This window comes from Diabrotica virgifera, chromosome 6 (genome assembly GCF_917563875.1).
Source record: "Diabrotica virgifera virgifera chromosome 6, PGI_DIABVI_V3a".
NCBI classification, from domain to species: domain Eukaryota; kingdom Metazoa; phylum Arthropoda; class Insecta; order Coleoptera; family Chrysomelidae; genus Diabrotica; species Diabrotica virgifera.
In genome coordinates, this window is record NC_065448.1 from 172548086 (window position 1) to 172571877 (window position 23792).

The 23792-nt window shown below is 34.7% G+C and overlaps 1 protein-coding gene across 2 annotated transcripts in view; it reads right to left on the reverse strand.

Moving 5' to 3' along the window:
- The window catches only part of LOC114335080 (tyrosine-protein phosphatase 69D-like), a 729328-nt gene that overhangs the window by 498132 nt on the left and 207404 nt on the right, over nt 1–23792 (reverse strand). For both annotated transcript variants that reach the window (XM_050654333.1, XM_050654334.1), the window contains one exon: nt 19896–20071. In XM_050654333.1, the coding sequence (XP_050510290.1) occupies nt 19896–20071 (176 nt within the window). The remainder of the gene's footprint in view (nt 1–19895; nt 20072–23792) is intronic.

The window sequence follows — 23792 nt, forward strand, 5'->3', positions numbered from 1 at the left end:
CTAATTTTAAGTAAGTTTAATTCTATAGAGTTTTTTCACTAAGTCAATACTTTTCGAGTTATTTGGCAGGGACAATATTCATTTGGCTTTCGACAAGTAAACATCACATCGTATCGTTAGCAAATGAATTAAGCCATAATTACAGTAATTAAGGTGATAATTAAAAACCGATTGTTATTAAAGTTAGAAAGTTTTTATTTGCAAAATTAAAATTCAACTGTGATAAGATACAAAAGTTTTATCTGCACAAATAAATAGTTACACTGCTAAATATTTCATGGAATATATGGCCTGGAATAGTCCAGGCAATCTCGGCCATAGTGTGAGATGGGTGTACTGAAATATGGAAAAAGACAATATGGTTTCCCTACCGACAACATCAAGGGAAACATTACTTTTTCAACAAAATCAAGTGCTCTTTACTGAGAATCAAGCCAGAAGTCAAAATGAGCAGATGTTATACGACGCCTGGTTACAGGAAAAACAAGAAAGAGAAAATCTACATATCGTCATACAACAAATGAAAATCCAAATAGATACCCTACAAAAGAAGACAGGCGAAGAAAAACAACAGCACAATGAAGATATAGAATATCGCACAGACGACGAAGAACTGAGTAAAGAAGCGGAATGGATTCGAGTCCAAAATTCAAAAAAAAAGGAAGATAAGCAACTCCCCAAAGGAAGTACAGCCCCACTCCCACCAACAGAGAAGTAAACCAGACGAGACACAAACGGCACGTAAACCACCACCAGTTATTATAAACAAATTGGAAAAATACGACACCCTAGTCAGCCACTTATCAGGTAAGCAAATATCTTATCAAACTAGCATGCTTGCAGGTGGAAATATAAAAATTAATGTCAAAGACGAAAATAGCTACAGAAACCTAACCAAGACACTAAATGACACAAATCTCGAATGGTATTCGTTTGAAGATAAACAAAATAGACCTCTAAAAGTGGTTGCAAGAAAATTGCATCAAACTTGCCAAGTTAAGAACATAACGGAAGACCTAAAAAATAAGGAATATAAAATAGAAAACGTAACCCAATTACTAAGAGGAAAGGACAAATCGCCACTGCCACTTTTTGCACTTACTTTTAGTAAAGAGGAAAATACAAAAAAAGTGTATGAAATTTTAAACATGAAAGGGACGATAGAAGCTTTCAGAAAACCGAATTTGATTCCACAATGTAAACGGTGTCAAGAGTACGGACATACACAAAATTATTGCAGAAGAGAACCGAGATGCGTAAAATGCATCGGGAAACATTTAACAAAAGATTGTAAGAAGCCACAAGATAAAGAACCCAAATGCGTACACTGTGGTGGTGCCCACCCAGCTAGTTATAGAGGTTGCACCACTGCTATATCTCTTCAAAAATAACGGAACAAACAGAGACCTACAACCAAACTACAAAACAAGGCAGCAGACATGGAGAATCCTACGCAAATCCATCCAAGAGAGGTTAACCAAAACCAAACATATGCCCAAATAGTCTCTAACGAGCCAAAACAACCAGTAGAGAATGATCTCAATTCGATATCAAACATGCTACACATACTAATAGAACGCATGAACAATCAAGAAGAATTCAATAACAAAATCCTAGAAAGATTAAATAGCATAGAAACTAGAAGACGATAAAATGGCGGAAGAGTTAAGAATATTACATTGGAACGCAAACGGCCTCTTGCAACATCAGTAGGAGATGCTGTTTACCTTAAATAACCAAAAAATCGATATATGTTTAATATCAGAGACACACTTCACTAAACAAACATATATTAAACTGAGAGGATACCAAATATATCAAGCTCTTCACCCTAGAAACACAGCTAGTAGAGGAGCAGCAATAATCGTTAAGAATAATCTAATTCACTTCGAAAGAGAAAATATAGAGACTGAAGCCATCCAGGCAGCTAGTATAAGTGTCAAAACAAAAAAATATGAAGTAACAATAGCAGCTGCATATTTTCCACCCAAACACAATCTAAAAAAAGAAAATTATGTCCATTTGCTTAACACGCTTGGAGAAAAATTTATTATTGGTGCAGACTTTCATGCTAAAAACACTGTATGGGGTTCAAGGTTAACCAATACAAAGGGTAGAGAACTACATGCAGCAATAGAAAAGATAAACGGCAAATGGCACTCAACTGGAAAATCAACATATTGGCCCACTGATCAAAATAAAATACCAGACTTAATTGACTTTTTCATTTCAAGAAAAATTTCAACAAATTTTATGAAAATAGAAGAAGTTGATGGTCCCAGTTCTGATCACTCTCTAATACTACTCACAATCAGTGAGTATATAATACTAAGAGAAAATAACCCAACATTGACCAATAAGAGAACGGACTGGGCTAGCTTTAGACAGGAGTTAAGTGACAGAATTGAGCTTAATGTACCAATAAAAACGAATGAACAACTTGATGAAGAAACAGAGACACTAACCATAAATATACAACAAGCAGCTTGGAATAACACCAAACAAATTATAAGAAAAACCAAAGGACAAAATTATCCCAAAGAAATTCGAGAACTGGTGCAAAGAAAAAGAAAAGCCAGGAAGACTTGGCAAAAAATCAGAACTGCAGAAACTAAAAATGTATTAAACAACCTCACAAAACAGTTAAGAAGGGAAATAGATTTAATTAAAAATGAATCAGTAAACCAATACCTAAATGATCTGACAGATGACCAAACCACTGACTACTCGTTGTGGAAATGTACAAAAAGAATAAATAGACCAACGCAACAGATTCCGCCGATTAGAAAAGAAAATGGAACATGAAAATGAAACAAAAAGCAAATCTTTTCGCTTTATACTTGGAAAATGTTTTCCAAAATAACGAAATGGGAAATAATCATCAAGCCGAAAACGAAGATGATGAACGCACTGAAATTGATTTGAACAATACTGATCAGACATAATAAAGCCTACTACTCCTAAAGAGGTTACCAACGTAATCAAAAACAATATCAATCCCAAAAAGGCTCCAGGATTTGACTTAATAACAGGAGAAATACTACAACAATTACCTAGAAAGGCCATCGTAAAAGTCACAAACCTTATAAATGCAGTATTTAGGTTGCAATATGTAGCAATAACGTGGAAAACATCTGAATTAATCATGATTCCCAAACCAGGGAAACCAACCAGCAAGGTAGAATCATACAGACCAATATCTCTGCTACCAATTTTATCCAAACTATTTGAGAGGATATTGCTAGCACGAATGCAACCTATACTCGACCACAGCGAAAATGGTTCCTTCCCACCAATTTGGATTTCGCAATAAACATTCAACAATAGACCAAATTCATCGAATAACAGATATTATAGAGAGATCTCTGAAGGAGAATAAAATATGCTCAGCTATTTTTCTAGACATAGCAAAAGCATTTGACAAAGTGTGGCACAGAGGCTTGTTACTAAAATTAAAAAGATATCTTCCCATCCAATGTGTACATCTAATACAATCATATTTGGAAGATAGAACTTTTAGAGTTAAACAGGAAGGCGAATATTTAGAATTACGGCCAATTAAAGCAGGAATCCCACAGGGCAGTGTTCTGGGACCCATACTATATTTATTATATACTTGTGACGTACCTGTTACAGAAAATATTAAACTGGCAACATTTGCAGACGACACTGCAATACTAGCAGTCGGTGAAACATTCGAAGAAACAACTAGACACCTGCAAAATGCAGTAAACAAAATAAACACCTGGAATAATAAATGGCGCATAAAAATCAATGAAGGGAAATCTGCCCATATCGATTTCACCTACAAAAAAATAAATAGTCACCCAGTTAGAATAAACAATAAAATCGTTCCGTACAAGAAAACAGTTAAATATCTAGGGCTACATTTGGATAGCAAATTAAAGTGGCAGGAACATATCAGAAAGAAAACCGAAGAACTAAAACTGAAGTACAAGAAGTTATATTGGTTATTAGGTAGAAGCTCACAACTTACAATCAAAAACAAAGTATTAGTTTACAAACAAATGCTCCAACCAGTATGGTCCTATGGTCTACAGTTATGGAGCTGTACTAGTGAGAGTAACTATGCTTGCCTTCAAAGAGTCCAAAACCGAATACTAAGAAACATAGGCAACGCTCCATGGTATATCCGCAACAAAGACCTACATCGGGAACTTCGTATAGCAACAATCAAAGAAGAAATAAAGAAGATTGCCAAGCGTCACGAAAAACGACTCCACAACCATACAAACAGGGAAGTGTTAGAACTTTTAGATAATTAAAACCTAGTCCGCAGGCTCAAACGCACCAAACCTCTTGAACTTGTGTGATAGTGATAAATAGGGAGCGGATTTATATGCGATCAATTTTGATGAAATACGCGCATATATATGCGGTAAAAAATTACGAAATATGCGCAAGATATGCACAAAAATTCAAAAAATGCGCATTTCGAGAAACCACAAATTTTCTGTTCTATTCTATTCTAGGGGGTTCTTTTATAGGGGGCGGCAATCTTATTTATTATCTTTCAAATAAAATCTTTTTTTTGTATATGCAATTTATTCACAGTTTTTACAAAACCTGCTACCAATAGTTACCTATTTAAAATAAAACAACAATATCACTATAAATATATCTTCGATTATAATTCACTACAATGTGTTTTTCCAAATTCTCTACGAGGAAACATATTCTTTGATCAGATAAAATATTTTTATAACTTGAAAAACTCCTTTCAACATCAATAGAAGTAATTGGGTGTATTTAAAATAACTTGTTAATTTCCGTTAGAAAATCGTAAAACTATGGTTAAATGTGTAAATTCTCTTAACAATAGAGGATTTAAAAGAATTACCAGAGTTATAGGTAGCTACTAAATATAATAAAAGTAAATAAAATTCGGATTTCCGAACCATCCTTCATCACTTTAACCATCTTTATCCTACAATCATTTTATAACGGCGTACTATAAGCACTATAACAAGTACTTTGTGTAAAGATCGGGTATTTTCTAAGAAAAAATGAAAGGCAGTGAATGAGCCGTCTCTCTTCAGGTAGTTCTCGAATTAATAGATAATACGACAGCCTGAGCGGGGAAATATTTTGTGTCGAATTAAAAAATTTTTAATTAAAATTTTTTTTGGACTTAAATGTTTTTAAATAGGCACAAAATATGCATGTTTCTTTAAAAATATGCAAAATTTAGTAAAGTTCTCAAATATGCGAAATATGCATGCAATATGCATTTAGCATAAAATCCGCTCCCTAGTGATAAATCTATAAAAATGTCAGTGTCAGTTTAAATTCGGACAGTGAACCTAGCCACAACCGTGATGTGTGCAACAATAATTATTAAATTCTAAGGTGAACCGTTGGGAATACCTAGGACAGTACAGTAGTAGATTAAGTTAAATGTAAAATGCTGGTTAGTCTTAAGATTAGTTGCATTGTTTATTTAATAAATAAAAAAAATTTGGCAGGGAATATGTTAATTTTTTCAACAAAATAACCACGCATTTAGACGGTTTTTCGCAAATAACTCAAATAGTAAGTATTTTGTCGAAAAAATATTCGTAGCAAAAATATAGCCTGTAAAAAATTAAAAAAAAATGGTGTATAAATCACGTCTCTACACCTAGTAGAAGCAGAGTTATAGCTAATGAAAAATAGGTTCATATTCGTCAAATTCCAAATTGAATACCTTAACGTGAAATAACCAAAAATGAAGCACATTTCGGGGAAAACTCATTACAACTTATTTAAAGCGTTTAAAAAAAGCTTCATTTTTTTTATGAAAAAAATTTCTAGCATCAAAATTAAACAAGTTACGCTCAAAATAAAGTTAGTCCCTTTTGGTTTTGGTAAAAAAATCGAGAAAATCACCCCCTAATTAGTATCTTAAATAAACTTAATCGTTACGACTTCACAAGTTTCTTGACTCGTTTATATATTGTTTATATGCAGGGACGCGCCAAGTAACTTCGGCGCCGTCGTGCAAAATATTGATAAGCGCCTTTATCAAAATTACCAGGGTAGAAATATCAATCACTCCTTCACATTTCAACGTGGAAAACTATGAAATTTTTTCTACGTCTACCCAGATTTTTTTTAAGGAAATAATAAGTACACAGTACTGTTATAGAAAATAATATATTCTTCTTCCTTCTTGTATGGAGACTTTAAAGCATGTTTATTCTTCAATATTTGTCTCCTAAATTGTTTAGATTATCGCACCATCTTTTTCTTGGTCTGCCAATAATTCTTCGTCAATTTGGTGACTTATCTCGTGCTATTCGTACTATCCTATGCTCTGCCATTCTACTAATGTGTTCCACTCCTGTTTCCGCTTTGTCACCCATCCATTTTATGTCTTCTACATTGCATGATCTTTTAAAGTTTTCGCTTCTCTCACTATCCAACAGACTTTTGCCTGATATTCGTCGAAGTACTTTCATCTCTGTTGTTTCTAGTAGTGTAGTAGTTGTTAAAAATAATTTTTTTAAACTATACTGCATAATAAAACAGAACAGAATAAAAACTATGTATGTTAAAGTTATACAGCATTACTTAAACTTATTAAAAAAGATTGAAGATCAAAAAATGAAACATATTTATATTCCGATTTTTTAAACAAATGTACTTATTATGATGAAAACCAACGGATATTTCTTATAGAAATTGAACTTTTCTTGCTTTACCTTTGACAAATTCATTAATTAGATTTTCATTATTAAGGTCCTTTAAAAACTCAGATTCTGTAGAAATAATACTAAGATTTTCTAGCCGTTCCTGACCCATTCTAGATCTTAAGTAATTGAAGCATTTATTTGAAACACAACACTTGTCCAAAAATGAAAATTTTGGAAAATCAAGTAAAACTGCCCAGCTTTAATTTATTTCAAATCTTACTTTTATTAAGACATTCATTGGAAGAAATGTGGATATCAAAATAATTGTACAAACTTACCAAAATATATTCGAAAATAGAGAGGTATTGTGTTGTATAGTAGTCCATTCTTTCACGGTTTTTGCTCTAAATTTTAAAGAACCGCTTGGATTGACATGAAATTTGGCATACACACAGCTATAATGTCAAAGAAAAAAAGTGATATTGTGCCGATGTGTGCTTTTTCCCTGGGGATGAAAGTCACCCCCTCTTGGGGGTGAAAAAATATATGTCCAAAATATGTCGGGAAATGGGTAAACTGACTAATTTTAAGTAACTTTTGTTCTATAGAGCTTTTTCGCCAAGTCAACACTTTTCGAGTTATTTGCGAGTGAATATGTTCATTTTTCAACAAAAAAACCACATTTTTAGACGGTTTTTCGCAAATAACTCAAAAAGTAAGTATCTTGTCGAAAAAAACGTTCTTAGCAAAAATATAGCTTATAAAAAAGTAAAAAAATGGTGTACGCGTTAGGTCTCTGGATCTTGTAGAACCAGAGTTATATCCAATGAAAAATAGATTCATATTCACTAAATTTCAAATAGAATATTTCGACGTGAAATATCCAAAAAATTAAGCACTTTTTGGGGAAACCCCATTATAACTTGTTTAAAGTGTTTAAATAAAGATTTATTTCTGTTTTTACAAAAAGTTTCTAGCATTAAATTTAAGCAAGTTACGCTCAAAATAAAGTTGGTCCCTTTTGTTTTTGCAAAAAAAAATCGGGAAGACCACCCCCTAATTAGCAACTTAAATGAAATTAATCGTTACCGCTCCACAAATTATTTTACTTATGTTGTGTTTATATGATTTGTAAGCTTCATCGATTCAAAGTGCTTATTTTTGAAAATATTTGGTTTCAAAGTAAAATTTTTAAAAATTTAAATTTTGAAAAATATGCTTTTTTCAAAATAACTTAAAAATTGTTAGAGATACCAAAAATCTCGAAAAACAAAAAAAAGTCAGATTTGCTTTTCTGAATATCAGGTATTTTTTTGTTTTTCTGTTAGACAAAAATTGATTAAAGATTTGGTGTTTCTAAATTTGCATACATTCGTGATCAGTGACTCGTTCAACCCCTTTTAACTACAGCCCCTTCAATAATAAGGACTTTGAACCAATGAAACTTACAGATCATATAAACAACATATACACGAGTTAAGAAACTTGTGAAGTCGTAACGATTAAGTTCATTTAAGATACTAATTAGGGGGTGATTTTCTCGATTTTTTTACCAAAACCAAAAGTGACTAACTTTATTTTGAGCGTAACTTGTTTAATTTTGATGCTAAATTAAAAATTTTTTAAAAAGCAAAAATGAAGCTTTTTTTAAACACTTTAAATAAGTTGTAATGAGTTTTCCCCGAAATGTGCTTCATTTTTGGTTATTTCACGTTAAAGTATCCCATTTGAAATTTGACGAATATGAACCTATTTTTCATTAGCTATAACTCTGTTTCTGCTAGGTGTAGAGACGTGATATATACACCATTTTTAAAAAATTTTACAGGCTATATTTTTGCTAAGAATGTTTTTTCGACAAAATACTTACTATTTGAGTTATTTGCGAAAAACCGTCTAAAAGCGTGGTAATTTTGTTGAAAAAATGAACATATTCACTGCCAAATAACTCGAAAAGTATTGACTTGGTGAAAAAACTCTATAGAACAAAAGTTACTTAAAATTAGCCAGTTTATCCATTTCCTGACTTTCTTTGGATGAATATTTTTCACCCCCCCCCCCCCAGGGCAAAAGCACATATCGGCACAATATCACTTTTTTTCTTTGACTTGTTAGCTATGTGTATGCCAAATTTCATGTCAATCCAAGCGGTTCTTTAAAATTTAGAGATTTTGCAATATTTTACCGTTAAAGAACGGACTATAGGTACATATAGTTTCTGTTATGCTGAACTATATTTCTAATACAAAAGAAACAAACTTCACATTATTACTATCAAAGAATGCACACAACTGATAAATTTAAGGATAAGATCATTCACACTTACAACTACCGTTGACTAGGATGGGATAAGTGTTGTTTTTACAAAAAACCGCATGGACATCTGTTGTTTTTCTAAAACTATCAAAATTTTCTATGCAATGTGAACCAAATGTGTGAACTGGAGAAATAAACTACTATTCTATAAGAACAATACATAAAGTCGAATTTTCGAAAAATGGACATGTGTTGTTTTTCAAATAAACGCTTAGCTAGAACGGCTGAAGCTACAGAATAGTTAATAATATACGTAACGAAATAGTAGTGTTTGGGAATGAGTGGACTAATGCCTGGTTGCAACAAGAGATCTTAAGCTCCAGCTTAGCTAAGCTTTACTTATAGCTAGGGCCTCCTTGAGTATCACTTACGTTGCACCATAATTTTAGATTCTTACCTTATTATCAATTATATCTAGTATTATATTATTGTATTCTTATTGTAATATATTATAATTATATTATATTAATTCTTATGATATTCTCGACTTAAGCTTAAGATCTGTTGGTGCAACCGGGCATTAGTTATTTTTTGCAATGTTTTTTTGCTTCAAAAATATTTAGTTTTGAGTTGGATATTTATTTAACTTTGCCGAGTCAAAGGGCGCCTTTAACGCCTTGGCGCCGTCGTGCGCCGCACGACCTTGCCCATATGGACGGCGCGTCCCTGTTTATATGATCTGTAAGTTTCATCGGTTCAAAGTCCTTATTATTGAAAGGGCTCTAGTTAAAAGAGGTTGAACGAGTCACTGATCACAAATGTATGCAAATTTAGAAACACCAAATCTTAATCAATTTTTGTCTAACAGAAAAACAAAAAAATACATGATATTCAGAAAAGCAAATCTGACTTTTTTGTTTTTTGAGATTTTTGGTACCTCTAACAATTTTTAAGCTATTTTGAAAAAAAGCATATTTTTCAAAATTTAAATTTTTAAAAATTTTATTTTGAAACCTAATTTTTTCAAAAATAAGCACTTTGAATCGATGAAGCTTACAGATCATATAAACACAACATAATAATTTGTGGAGCGGTAACGATTAATTTATTTAAGTTGCTAATTAGGGGGTGGTCTTCCCGATTTTTTTTTTGCAATAACAAAAGGGACCAACTTTATTTTGAGCGTAACTTTCTTAAATTTAATGCTAGAAACTTTTTGTAAAAACCGAAATAAAGCTTTTTTTAAACACTTTAAAAAAGTTATAATGGGTTTTCCCCAAAAAGTGCTTAATTTTTTGGATATTTCACGTCGAAATATTCTATTTGAAATTTGGTGAATATGAATCTATTTTTCATTGGCTATAACTCTGGTTCTGAGACCTAACGAGATCCAGAGACCTAACGAGTACACAATTTTTTTTTACTTTTTTGTAGGCTATATTTTTTCTGAGGACCTTTTTTCGACAAAATACTTACTTTTTGAGTTATTTGCGAAAAACCGTCTAAAAATGTGGTTATTTTGTCTAAAAATGAACATATTCACTCGCAAATAACTCGAAAAGTGTTGACTTGGCGAAAAAGCTCTATAGAACAAAAGTTACTTAAAATTAGTCAGTTTACCCATTTCCGGACTTATTTTGGACATACATTTTTCCACCCCCAATAGGGGGTGAAAATCACCCCCAGGGCAAAAGCACACATCGGCACAATATCACTTTTTTTCTTTGACATGTAAGCTATAGGTATGCCAAATTTCAGGAGAATCCAAGCGGTTCTTTAAAATTTAGAGCAAAAACCGTGAAAGAATGGACTAACTCGTTACTTACGAATACCGAAAGTAACGATTACTATCTTCTTCTTAAAGTGCCGCTCCTATCGGAGATTGGAAATCATTCTGGCAATTATAATTTTGTTGGTTACGCGCCGGAATAGTTCAATTGAGCTGCATCCAAACCATTGACGGAGATTGCGTAGCCACGAGATTTTACGTCTTCCTACGCTTCTTCTGCCTTTGATTTTGCCCTGCATTATATTCCTTAATAGTTCGTATTTTTCACCTCTTATGATGTGCCCCAAGTATTCCAACTTCCTGATCTTTATGGAATTTAAAACTTCGCATTGTTTTCCTAGTTGTTCGAGCACTTGTGCGTTTGTTTTACGATCTGTCCATGATATTTTCAGAATACGTCTATAACACCACATTTCGAATGCTTCCAGGTTTTTAATGTTGGTTTTTTTAGTGTCCATGCCTCAACCCCATACAAAAGGGTGGAGAAAATATAACAACGAAGCATTCTTATCCGGAGCGTTATATTGATATTGCGATTACAGAAAAGTTTCCTCATTCTGTTAAAAATGGATCGTGCAATTTTAATGCGGCATCTTATTTTTTTGTCTGATCAGTATCTTCTGTGATCCATGCTCCAAGATATTTGTACGAAGATATTTGCTCAATTTCTGTATTATCCAGTACTAGTCTAACTCTGATGTTTTGTGCTTTTGTAAATACCATGAACTTGGTTTTCTTCAAATTTATTTTTAGTCCATAATCGTTGCAATGTATATTTAGTTGTTGAGCAAGGTGTTGCAATTCTTCTAGTGTTCCCACTAAAAGTACGGTATCGTCAGCATATCTTATATTATTAAGTGGCTCACCGTTTATTATTAGGCCCTCATTGACTTCGGCCAACGCTAATTCTGAGATGGCTTCACTATATAAATTAAATAACAATGGTGATAAAATACACCCTTGGCGCACCCCACGACGAATCTGGATATCCTCAGTCAGTTCATTTTCAAATTTCACTTTTGCTGTCTGATTCCAATAGAGGTTACATATAATTCTAATGTCTCTACTGTCTATGTTTTTATTTAACAAAATTTCTTTGAGACGATTATGCTGCATTTTGTCAAATGCCTTCTCAAAATCAATGAAACAGGCATATACTTCCTGATTCATATCTAGGGATCTTTGCGAAAGAACATTTACTGCAAACGGTGCGTCCCGTGTTCCCAGACCTTTTCTAAATCCCATTTGTGTATCACTTACGCCTTCGTCTAATTTCTTATGTATTCTATTGTGAATCACTTTTAAAAACAATTTCAAGACATGACTCATTAAGGCTATGGTGCGATGTTCATTGCACTCCTTTGCATTGACTTTTTTGGGTAGCAGTATAAATGTCGATTGGAGCCATTCTTTAGGTATTATACCTGTTATATATTATATGGTGTTAAATTAATCCAAAAGAGGGTCAATAGATTCAGTATCCACAATTTTGAGTAATTCGATAGGAACGATTAGTATACAGAGAGGCAAATCGTTACTTTGATTATTCTGATTACTTCGATACTTCGTACCAATCGTATCAGAGCGAGTACCTATTTTGATTTTGAGTATTGTATCTACTCAGTTGATATCGGTTGATATCGGAGTTGGACCGGTATTCCACGAGTGTTAGGTATCAGTACAGTTAACTAAAATTTTATCTATGAAGGGCGAAGGCTATGAAGAGTTTTACAGGATTACAGGGCGCTGAGAAGTAGCTGAAACAGAGGGAGGTATATCATTTAACAAAGCATGCACCCAGAAACAGATGTCTATACGATTTGTCGAGGTAGATAATTCACAGAATTTCACAGATGTTAGTTCTTTTGAAAATAAAAATGCAACACATTAGATTTGAATAATAAATACACACTATTCTTATTAGACCTGGAAAAAATAGCTTAGATTGACCGAAAAATATGTAGAAATGATAATATTTCTAGACTATGATCATCAACTTTAATTTTACATTTAGGTATGGCATTGTTTTTATTAGACCAGGGCATTTAACACTTAAATTGTACTAAAAGTAGGCAAGGTCCGTTAACAAATAAAAAAATAAATAAAAACATAGGAATAAATCTATTTTTAAATATAGTAGGTACATACATAGAGACTTGCAACTTTTTGCATTGCATTTAGGATTAATATAACGTCTGGGAAAAAGTCTACAATATAAAAATAGGTGGAAATGCATTATTACATTTCAACGTGTTTAAAACGAATCGAAAAATGCATAAACATGTTAAAATCGATATATTAAGGGCCAGATTTTCTTATTTCGGGGTATTTGGGGTCACTGAATACGAATTTGCAATCAGAACCGACCTCCTAAGCACCTGGGTGCCCAGGGTTACTGCTAAGGTACGTCACCTAGAGTTTCGGGGGTTTGTTTTTGGCACTTAATTGATGCAAACCGATTACTCGAGATTACTAATATTGTGGAGCTGCAATGACAGAACAATTACATATCATTTAATTTTTATCCATTATACAGAGATACCCTCACAACACAAAACATTCCAGGAATGTACTATCAAAGTTCTATTAATGTTTGAATGTACTGGACATTCAAGGAACATTCGGTGAATATCTGATTAAGTTATTCGTGGAATGTTACCACAAGACATTCTATGGACATACTACCAATGTCCTATATTTTAAGAGAGGCCATTTACTATTCAATTTGCATTCATTTTCAAATTTGCTGCGCGTGTATATGTATTTAGGCAATCCAAACCACGTGACTTCTGGTTCTGGTTGGCATGGCATACAGGTTACGTTACAGAGGTTATGTTTGTAATATCATTTCCTTTCATCATTTCACTGTTTATTGTCATATTTTGGATTCATTTTGATTTCGTTTGCTGTATTTTGTGAACTTTATAAACTTTACCACACTGCAAAGTGATTATTTAAGGAAATTATTATTGGAGACAACAGATGTTTGGAGAAAGGTAGGGCTAACAATTTTTATCAGTGTTAATTTTTCTCTGATATTTATCAATATTGATGAATTTTGCAAGCAATAACATTATTTCTTTTATTGTTTTAGATATTTATTGAAGCTGAAAATAATTGGGGATTTAAATCCATAATATACAATTCAGTCAGAATTGGATTTTACCATAAAGCGCATTCCACCAAATTACTATTATAGATATTATAGATGAAAGCATACAAAAGCCTTCAGGCACATAAATATTTTACAGCTGGATTTGTTTTTAAAGTTGGAAGTCACAAGCAACAACTTCGTAAGTACCTACAAGAATATTGAGGAAATCCAGCTCCTGGATACTACTGGGCAAACTAGAAGATTGAAGAGGACAAAGCCTTTTGAACTAGTTTGAGTGATAGTGAAAAGCAGAGCATAATGCTTGTGTGCATGTGTATGTTAGAATAGTGCGGTTAGAAAAGCAGAGCATAGTGCTTGTGTGCCTGTTAGATTAGATAAGAGACGCTATGGGTAAGCTCTTCATTTTAAGGAACAGTAGTAATTTAGGTTAAATTAAAATTGCTCATTGGTCAGAGTTATGACCAGATTGTAATTCTAATGAACAATTCAATACAATGAATCGTCATCGTAGTGATGATTATGGAAAAAAATATATGACAAGATTTTGTGCAATAAAAATGTTTATATTTATCAAGGATGTATTATTTGGTATGGCTACATATACAGTCGGAAAAATGAAAGAATACCTATGAATGAACATATAAAACACGCTGTATTTTCCTGTCACCGTGTCACAAAGAAAATTGTCCAGTGCAAGTAACAATAATTATTACATGTACTTGTGCTGACCAGTTTTTTGTGTGACACGGTGACGGAAAATACAGCGTGTTTTATATGTTCGTTCATGGGTATTCTTTCATTTTTCCTACTGTACTTCTGGTATATCGTCGGTGATGTGACAATACCTCCTATCTGCTTTTTCATGAATTTTGTAGGAGATGAAAAACTTGTTTGGGCCACCTCGTGTTTTCATATATTTTTTGATTTGTTTTGTAGTAAATTCAACTATCTATTTACTACAAAACAAGTCAAAACTTACGTATGAAAACAGGAGGTGACCGTAAAAAATGTTTTTCGTCTCCTGCAAAACTCAAGACATATAGGAGGTATTGTCACATCACTGACGATATATTTCAGAGAATGTCTAAAAAATATACTTTGAATGTCCTAAGAACATTCATGGAATGCTTCAACAAGACATTCAGTCTAAACAATATACTGTGAATGTTCAAAGAACATTCGTAGACATTCATGGAATGTTCCAACAAGACATTCAAGGAATGTTTAAAATGCTGACACAGCACTTTCCTGGGACTTTCCAGGGACGCTCGTGTGCTTTTGGGGACATTCCAGGAATGTTTTCAATGTCCTGTGTGTACCTTCTAGGAACATTCCTGGAATGTTTTGTGTTATTAGGGTATATACTTAATACAAAAAAAGTGCTCATAAAAAAAGTTACAGCCCTTTGAAGTTACAAAATGAAAATCGATTTTTTTCTTCTTCTTCTTCTTTTTATATAGACATTACTCTGTCTGTTTTTCAATGTGCCTCCAGTAAGTTGTCATTCCATCGTTTTCGTTGTCTTTCCACTGATCGTCTTCCTATTGGGGAACCGTCTCTCGCCGTCCTTACTACTCTATTTATTGTCATTGTTGTTTTTTTTTCAATATATTGAAAACCATTAAAAATGGACATGTATAATTATTAAGGCAGGAAAATCTTAAAACAAAATTATAGCGAAATTTTTCCACCCCATAAAAAGACTATGGGAATTTTGTTCCCTTAAACCCCCCCCCCCCCCCCAACTTTTGTGTACGTTCCAATTAATTTATCATTGGGGTACCATTAGTTAAACACGACGTTTTTAAAACTTTTTTGCCTCCTAGTATTTTTTCGATAAGCCAGTTTTTAGCGAGATGCGGCTTCTTTTTCAATATATTTACGTAAAAAATTTATGGGGGTTTTGTTCCTTTAAACCCCCCAAATGTTTGTGTACGTTCCAATTAATCTATTATTGTGGTACCATTAGTTAAACACAGTGTTTTTAAAACTTCTGCCTCTTAGTCTTTTTCCATAAGTCACCTTTTATCGAGATGTAGCTTCTTTTTAAAAATATACCTAAAAATGTAAATTATAAATAAAGTTTCAGATTATTAACTGGTCTCGTACTTAACCATATACAAATTAATATGTGGTGGATTCGACAAATATTCAAAATATCTCGATAAACACTGGCTTATCGATGTCCATCTCATATCTATTGGCGATTTCATCCATGATGTTTTGGTTCGTTGATATACCGCCCGGATTCCAGGAGCCTATCCTCAAACGACTTTCTGTCAGCATTACTTCTGCGCTTCCCTGATGCCTTGTATAACTTCTCTAACTACCCTAGTCACTATTCTGACTATGTATGTTGGTTGTTCTGCGTGGCCTGGGCGTAGGTGGTGCCGGTGGCTTGTGGTCTTCTTGCCTGTGGTTGTTGTTGTTGCGGCCTCCTTGGTGGGGGTCTTCCCCACGTAGGGCATCTAAGGCATCCTCTGTAGCTGGCTGGATGGCTGCCTTTACAGTTGGCGCATGCAGCTTTAACTTCTTTGGCCCTTTTGCACATCTTAGTGGGGTGATCCTCACCGCATTTGACACACCTGGGGTCCTTGTGGCACGCGTTCTGGGCGTGGTGGTAGCCTTGGCAGTTGAAACACTGCGTGGGTCCTGTCGCTTTTCGGAGATCCTCTACCACGACCTTCATGTGGCACAGGTTGGTTATGCGCCTCGCCGCCTCGACGTCCCCCTGATCCAGAGTTATGACGAACATAGGTAGCTGTCTTCTTGGGCCGGCTCTTGTTGACATATTCTTTGCTGCTTGGCAGTCAATGTTATATTGATCTGCCATGTCGTTCTTGATCTCTTCCTCTTTGGTATTCGTTGGTAGCCCTCTTATTACCATTTTAGGTTTTACTTCTTCCTCGAATGGGAAGGCTATCCATTGTAGTCTCTTCTTGGGATCTTTTAGGGTCATGTTCTTTGCGTAATCCTCAATAATGTGGGTCATCTTTCGATAATCTTCCGGGCTTTTCGCCTGGATGAGGGTTTCCCTTCCGCTTCTGGAGATCTTATTTGTCGTGATTACGCCTTGTTTCTGGGCTATACTGAGGATAGCCCCTGTCTCGCTCACGCTCTGTAATTTAATTACAGGCGGCTTACGTTGACGGGTTAACTGTTGTTCAGGTAACGCGGCAGCTTCTTCTTGTTGGTTCGTCTCCATTTGGTTCGACTCTGAATCCTTGGGATGCCGTGCGGCAGGCGCATCTCCACCCGTGCTCGTAGATGGATGCATTGGTGGGGCGTTTCCTCGGGGTAGGTTGAAGGAGTCTTCTGGTGGGGGTGAAGCAGCTCTCATGGCGTTTCTTGCTTGGTTTTCCCATGATGTCGTCTCGTCTTTTGAGATGGGTGTCTTCAGTTTTGGGAAATCTTCTTTATTTTTTGGTGCCTCTCGGATTTTCCTTAGTCTCTCCTCTGCGGGTGACTTTTTGGCTTCAGGGATTGGCTGCGATTTCTCGACTTCAGAGACTGGCTTCTGTTGGAGATTTTGTAAGAGTGCTGTCATCATTTTTAGTTGTTCTGACGTTGTTTTTTGTTGATCTATCAGATCCTTCAATCGGGTTGACATTTCCTTCATCTGTTCCTTTTGTTCTTGGATTACGATCCTTAGTTTCTCGTTTTCGGCTCTTTGTTGGTCTCTCTCTGCCGTCATCGCCTCTAGCATTTTCCTCATCTCTTCTTGCTCATTCGTCTTGAGTACCTTCTCTTTCTTGTTTTCGTCGGCTTCACTCTCTTTCGGTTTCGCTCGTTTGGTGGTGCCTCTGACTGCCTGCTCTGCCTCATCATCCATGGGCTCTGCTATTGGATTTTCTCCGTCCTTCTTCGCTTCTGCGTCGTTCTTCGATTTCTCCTCTTTCTTCTTTTTGGATTTCTCCTTCTTCCTCTCGCTTCTAGGTTTCTTGAACCCATTTTCATCCATGGATGAGCAGTCATCGGTGTCGGAACTTAATTCCTGAAACAGGTTTGAGCCCACTTTGCGTGAGCTCTCATAGATTGGCGGGGATTGCGCCATGGATCGGGGGCGTGATCGAGACCTAGCTCGATCAATCGTCTGGGGTTGGGGGCGAACGGTCCTAATTTTGGATGAAGCCTTTTTTTCTGCCGACTGGCCCGACGCCAGCTCGACTTCAGGGTTGGCTCCCTGCACCAAGCGCGGTTGTTCACGTACCCAGACAGAACTGAGTACGGGTTCCACTTGAGTTTCTCGATCTACTGACCTAGGGGCCGGGGCTGCATCAATGTAGGTTCTCAAAAGCTACACCCTGCAGTGTCGAGGTGCAGTGTTTTAAACTACACCCTTCCCTTACGGAGGCACAGTAGATATCCCGTAGCGGGCTCTCGTCGAGCCCGCTATTTCTTTTTCCGCTAGCCGATCTCTAGTTGTGGCGTCTCAGAGAACTCAATAGAAATTCCCTAAGTTTCACCACATCCAGACGAACGGCTTTTGCCTCACCTTCTTGCCTAAGGCGAAAAAGTGTTACGGTTTCGCTATCACGCTTACATTCGTGATGGAATGAGAATTCCTGCTAGCCGAAAACAACCCTTTCACCGTCTGGCTTCTTGTCGTCCGCGTCTTCTCGCCTCGGAGAGTCAAAACGCTCAACTGTTACCTCGCTTACATTCAAGGTAGGACTAATAAGTCCCCAGCCGAGCAATCCCCACTACTCGTTGGCTTCTCTTCGCTGCTTCTCTGCTCCGCTCCGCTCGCACGCGTGTTACCAGTCCAGTGGTCGGCACTAGACTTAGGTCGTTATATCTATATCGGATCTTATATTTATACGAAATACTGAGAAATGCGATTCTCGATATGATTGCCGGTAGGTACTCAAATTCAAGAGTAATCATAGTAATCAAAGTATCCTACTAATACTAATACAAAATATGTACCTAGAAATGCGATTCTCGATAATATTGCCAGTACTCAAATACAAAAGTAATCAAAGTAACGAATACTTTAAATTATTACTTTATACAAAAGTAACGATTTGTAACGAATACTCGAAAGTAACTATAATCAACATCATTACCCACTTGTTCTGTTCGTACCCTAAACGAAAATATGTAAGAATCGAGGGTGCCGAAGAACCGGGTACAAAATAAAGAGAACTTTAATTTATCTTCAAGAGCAGCCTGCGATAATATTATAGATTAAGTTAAGGATCAGTTTGCTTTTAAAAAAACATGTATCTAGTGCAAAGTTGTTTAAAAGAAAAAATTATGAGCATTATGGAAAAGGGCTACCTTTAAAAGAAATTGATAGTTATCTTCTGAGCTGCATTTCCAATGGTTGAAAAATATGGCTTAAAATTGAAATTGATTATTTTACTCGCGGCCAAAAATAACACAAGAAAACGAAATTGTAACCGGTTGGTAATATATTCTAAAGGACACCGCATACATATGATGGAAAATTTAATGTCACTCAGAGGAAATAAAATTTACATGAATAGATTGGTCTCCTAACTTAAAGAATTTCATGTCATTGCGCCAATTCTGAATAATTATTATTATTAATACAGCGTTAATTGTAGTTAAAATTTAGCGAAATCACATTTTGAAGTTCATAAAACTGTCATTCATACATAATATTAGTCTAGTGGCTATTCACAAGGGTTTACTCAGCATGACATAAGAGGATTAGAGGAAATACGACTGACCAAATTATACCTACTTTATTATCAATAACAAGAAGCTAAGATAAGAGTAAGCCTCTGCCTTAATCCCTCAGAATGATTTATGGAGTACCGCATTAGAATATCTCTCTTTGACACAAGTACATTTCCATTTGATTTTAGATTTATTTATATCCATATATGCTCTTTATGGGCCGGCGTAGAGAATTCCAGAACAGGATCGGACTCTATAAAACGCACGGATCGTGAGGGACGAGTAGCCAACGAAAAAATTTGGTTAGAGAATTGTTTGACTTCCAACAGTTATACCAAAAATCAGTAACTCGAGTGACAACAATTTTTAACCTCTAGTACCTATGACCTGTCCACCTAAATGTATCATAAATATAGAATTCCATAGAGTATAAAAACAATTTCTTACTTACATTAGTATTTAGTTCTCTTGTGTCCATTGCATTGAGTGCATTTCTATCTTTAACTTGTATCGATAACGTTCCTTTAGAAGAAGTTTTCACAAACATCGATATACAGATAATTCCATTTGGTACCTGAAAGGGCGGACTGGACAGTACACCTTCACCTTTGCTTTCGAAATTATAGTCTGAAAATATATACATAAAACAATTATTAACAATATTCTAAAATTTTCAACGAAAACTTTTCGTTTATAAATTTGCAAAGGTCTGTGTGTTATTGCGTTGCCGCTCCTGCAATACTTAGAGCAGATGTATCGATGGATTCGTATGTAGTTTTGTCTTCTGAATCCAAATCTGAAAACGAAATTTCGATAGCTCTAACCATTTTTGAGATAATCGACTTCAAAATCTAAAATGTGACGTCACAATCCGGGTATTTCCTACCACGCACTAAACGTCAGCTGAAATCTTTGATTAGGAAGTAGGCTACTTTTTTTCAACGAAAACTTTTCGTTTATAAATTTGCAAAAGTGTGTGTGTTATTGCGTTGCCGCTCCTGCAATACTTAGAGCAGGTGTATCGATGGATTCTTATGTAGTTTTACCTTCTGAATCCAAATCTGAAAACGGCATTTCGATATATCTAACCGTCTGCGTCTTCGAGATAATCGACCTCAAAGTCTAAAATGTGACGTCACAATCCGGTTATCTCCTACAGACGTACTAAACGTCAGCTCAAATGGTTGATTAGGAAGTAGGCTACTTTTTTTAAATCTCGATTTGCCAAGCATATGTTATTTACATTTGAGTTTGACACTTCGTGAATGTCAAACTAAATTTTAAATTAAGTATTAATAAAACATCAATGACATTTGATAGTGAATTTAATTATTATATAAAATAAATAAGATGTTCAAAAATACAATTTGAGTATAAATATTTTAAAAGCAATAATTTATTAACAGTTTTAAAAAGGTTTATACCAGTATAAATACGGCCTCCCCTTTAGTATAAATGGACTGTTCCATTTAACTCGACACCATAGAAAAAAGTGTTGTGTGATTTGGTAGAATGCGATCTTACCCTTCAAAAAATATGTCACGTATTTCAGCACCTGGAAAATTGGAAGGATACTACAAATCTGGCCTCCACATAAGTGGTCTGTAGCTTCGACATGATAGGTGTGAAATTTTAAACGTTCTTGCTGTTGATTGGATAGGAAGGGTAGCGTTATCTAGCCTCCACGCTAGGTACACCATAGCCTCCATACGGTACTTCCAATATTTAATATTATTTTATTCAAGTGGACAATAAAGGTAAAACACAAACAACTTTTGTTTCTTAATTATTTATTTATACAATGTGACATTTTACATAGAAATATGAGTATTTAATTTCGATTAAATATATATTTACTTGTTGAATTTATCGGCTGCACACAACAGCTGATCGGCCATTAGACCCAACAACAAAACGCGAAATAAAATGTGTATTTTAAAACTGTTGGATAAACAGTACCTACAATCAGAAAAATTTACCTTTAAAAAGGTACTCGATTATGAAATAATAAAAATATCAAAAAACACGACTGAATATCAGCTTTTTATGGTGACACAAACTAAACACAAACACCAAACACATCATATAGGGCTTTTCATCGATTGTCATTTCTTTCGAGCTTCTGTCATGTGTCACATAATATTATTATATCTACGTCATACGTCTTTGGTTTGTATCATTGGTTATATCAATAACGTATGACTTAGATATATTAATATTATGTGACACATGACAGAAGCTCGAAACAAATGACTGTGAATGAAAAGCCCTATAACCGACCATATAAAATAAGTGAACGACAACCGACAACGAACGAACGAACACGAACACAGATTACAGATTCACAGATAGCGCAGGATTTGTCAAAAGTCATGTTCCACCAATCACAATGCCGACATCAGCGCCTCTGACTAAACGGAAGGAAAATAAATACGATTACATGTTTTTTATTAGAGTTAGCGGGGCATGCTCGACACAACTGGCTAGTGATTGTAGAAGGTATTTTTTTTTTTGTTTTTTGAGAATTTTGCCGAAATTGGCAAAGTTAGTAATTATTTAGTAATAATTATTAACGATTTAGAAATTATTTTTTGTCGAATTCGCAAAATTATTGACTAAAATCACTAGCCAATATTGTGTCTGTGTACCGGGTGTCCCAATAAGAATGGCTCTCGGCCATATCTCAGGAACCGTTTATAGTAGAGCTTTGAAATAAAAAATTTTATAACAAAAGTTGCCTCAGGAAAAGCCTGGAAATTATTTTCATAACTGTGGGACCACCGCTAGAGGGCGTAATTGAATATCAAAAATTAAAAAATCTAAATTTTAGAAAATTTTCCTAATGAAGGGGCACTGGAAATGCGATCGTAGTATTCTTCATAAAATTCTACGCATATTTGATTTGACAAGTTTAGGTCTACCTTTGGAAATAAGAGGTGGGGGTGAGTGGGGACCTTGTTATGAAAAACTGGCTGTGAGTCCGGTTCTGCTTAATCAAATTTTGCAAACTTGGTCTTGTTGAAGACAGATCTTTTTCGTCAATGTGAAAGTTATGATTTCCAACCAACTTACTGAGTAATATGCCAGCTAGAAGGCGTTATTTAATTTTTTTCAGAAATCTAGTGTTCCTTGGAAAATATTAAATACAAACATGCATTTTTAATACCATATTACAAAATTAGACAAAATTAGCAACAGAATAGCGAAAACCGCATATTAATACCTTTTTTCTATCTGGAGATATCTTACAAAACGTGTAAATTTAAAAACATAACTGTTACTGTCACCGGTAAATGAAATTAATTAAAAGTAGTGTGCTATGGAAACAACAAAGAAACATTTTCCAGCTGTCAACGCATATTAGGTCTTTTCAACGCTTCTCATTTGTTTCGAGCCTCGTTCATATCTCGTATATTAATATTATACACGGATTTTACGGCATATGACAGAGGCTCGAAACAAATGAGAAGCGTTGAAAAGCCCTATTACAAAGAAATAAAAACAACTATTTAGTGATGACATAAACGTTTAAATTTTTGCCCATCATTTTCGTTGCAAACATTTACTCTTTCAAGAGTAGATTGAACAGCAGTCTCAATTTCTGCTTTCGATATGCTTTGAATGGCGTTTAGTATTCTCTGGATAATGTATCCTAGAGTAGTGTATGATGGGCAACAATTTGAATATTTAGGTCGTCACTAAGTAGTTCTTCTTGTTCTGTGTTATATTTAATTTTAATAGTATTGTCTCTCTTTATATTGTTGTTTTAATTAATTATATTTTTATACGTTGACATCTGGAAAATATTATTTTGTTTTTTTTCCACAGCACACTACTTTTCATTAACTTAGCTTACCGGTGATAGTAACAGTTATGTATAAAATTTACACGTTTCTCGAGATATCTTGAGATAGAAAAAAGGTATCGTCATGCGGGTTTCGCTATTCTATTGCTAATTTAATCTAATTTTATAAAGTATGATTAAAAATGCATACTTGTATTTAATATTTTCCAAAGAAAACTAGATTTCTGAAAAAAAATTAAATAACGCCTTCCAGCTGGCTTATTACTTATTAGGATGGTTCAAAATTATCACGCTTACATTTAAGAAAAAGATCTGTCTTTAACAAGACCCAGTTTTTAAAATTTGATTTAGCAGAACCGGACTTACAGCCATTTTTTCATAACAAGGTTCCCACTCACCCCCACCTCTTATTTGCAAAGGTAGAGTTAAACTTGTTAAATTAAATATGCGCAGAATTTGATGAAGAATACAATCATCGGATTTCCAGTGCCCCTTCATTAGGAAAATTTTGTAAAATTTTGATTTTTTTATTTTTGATATTCA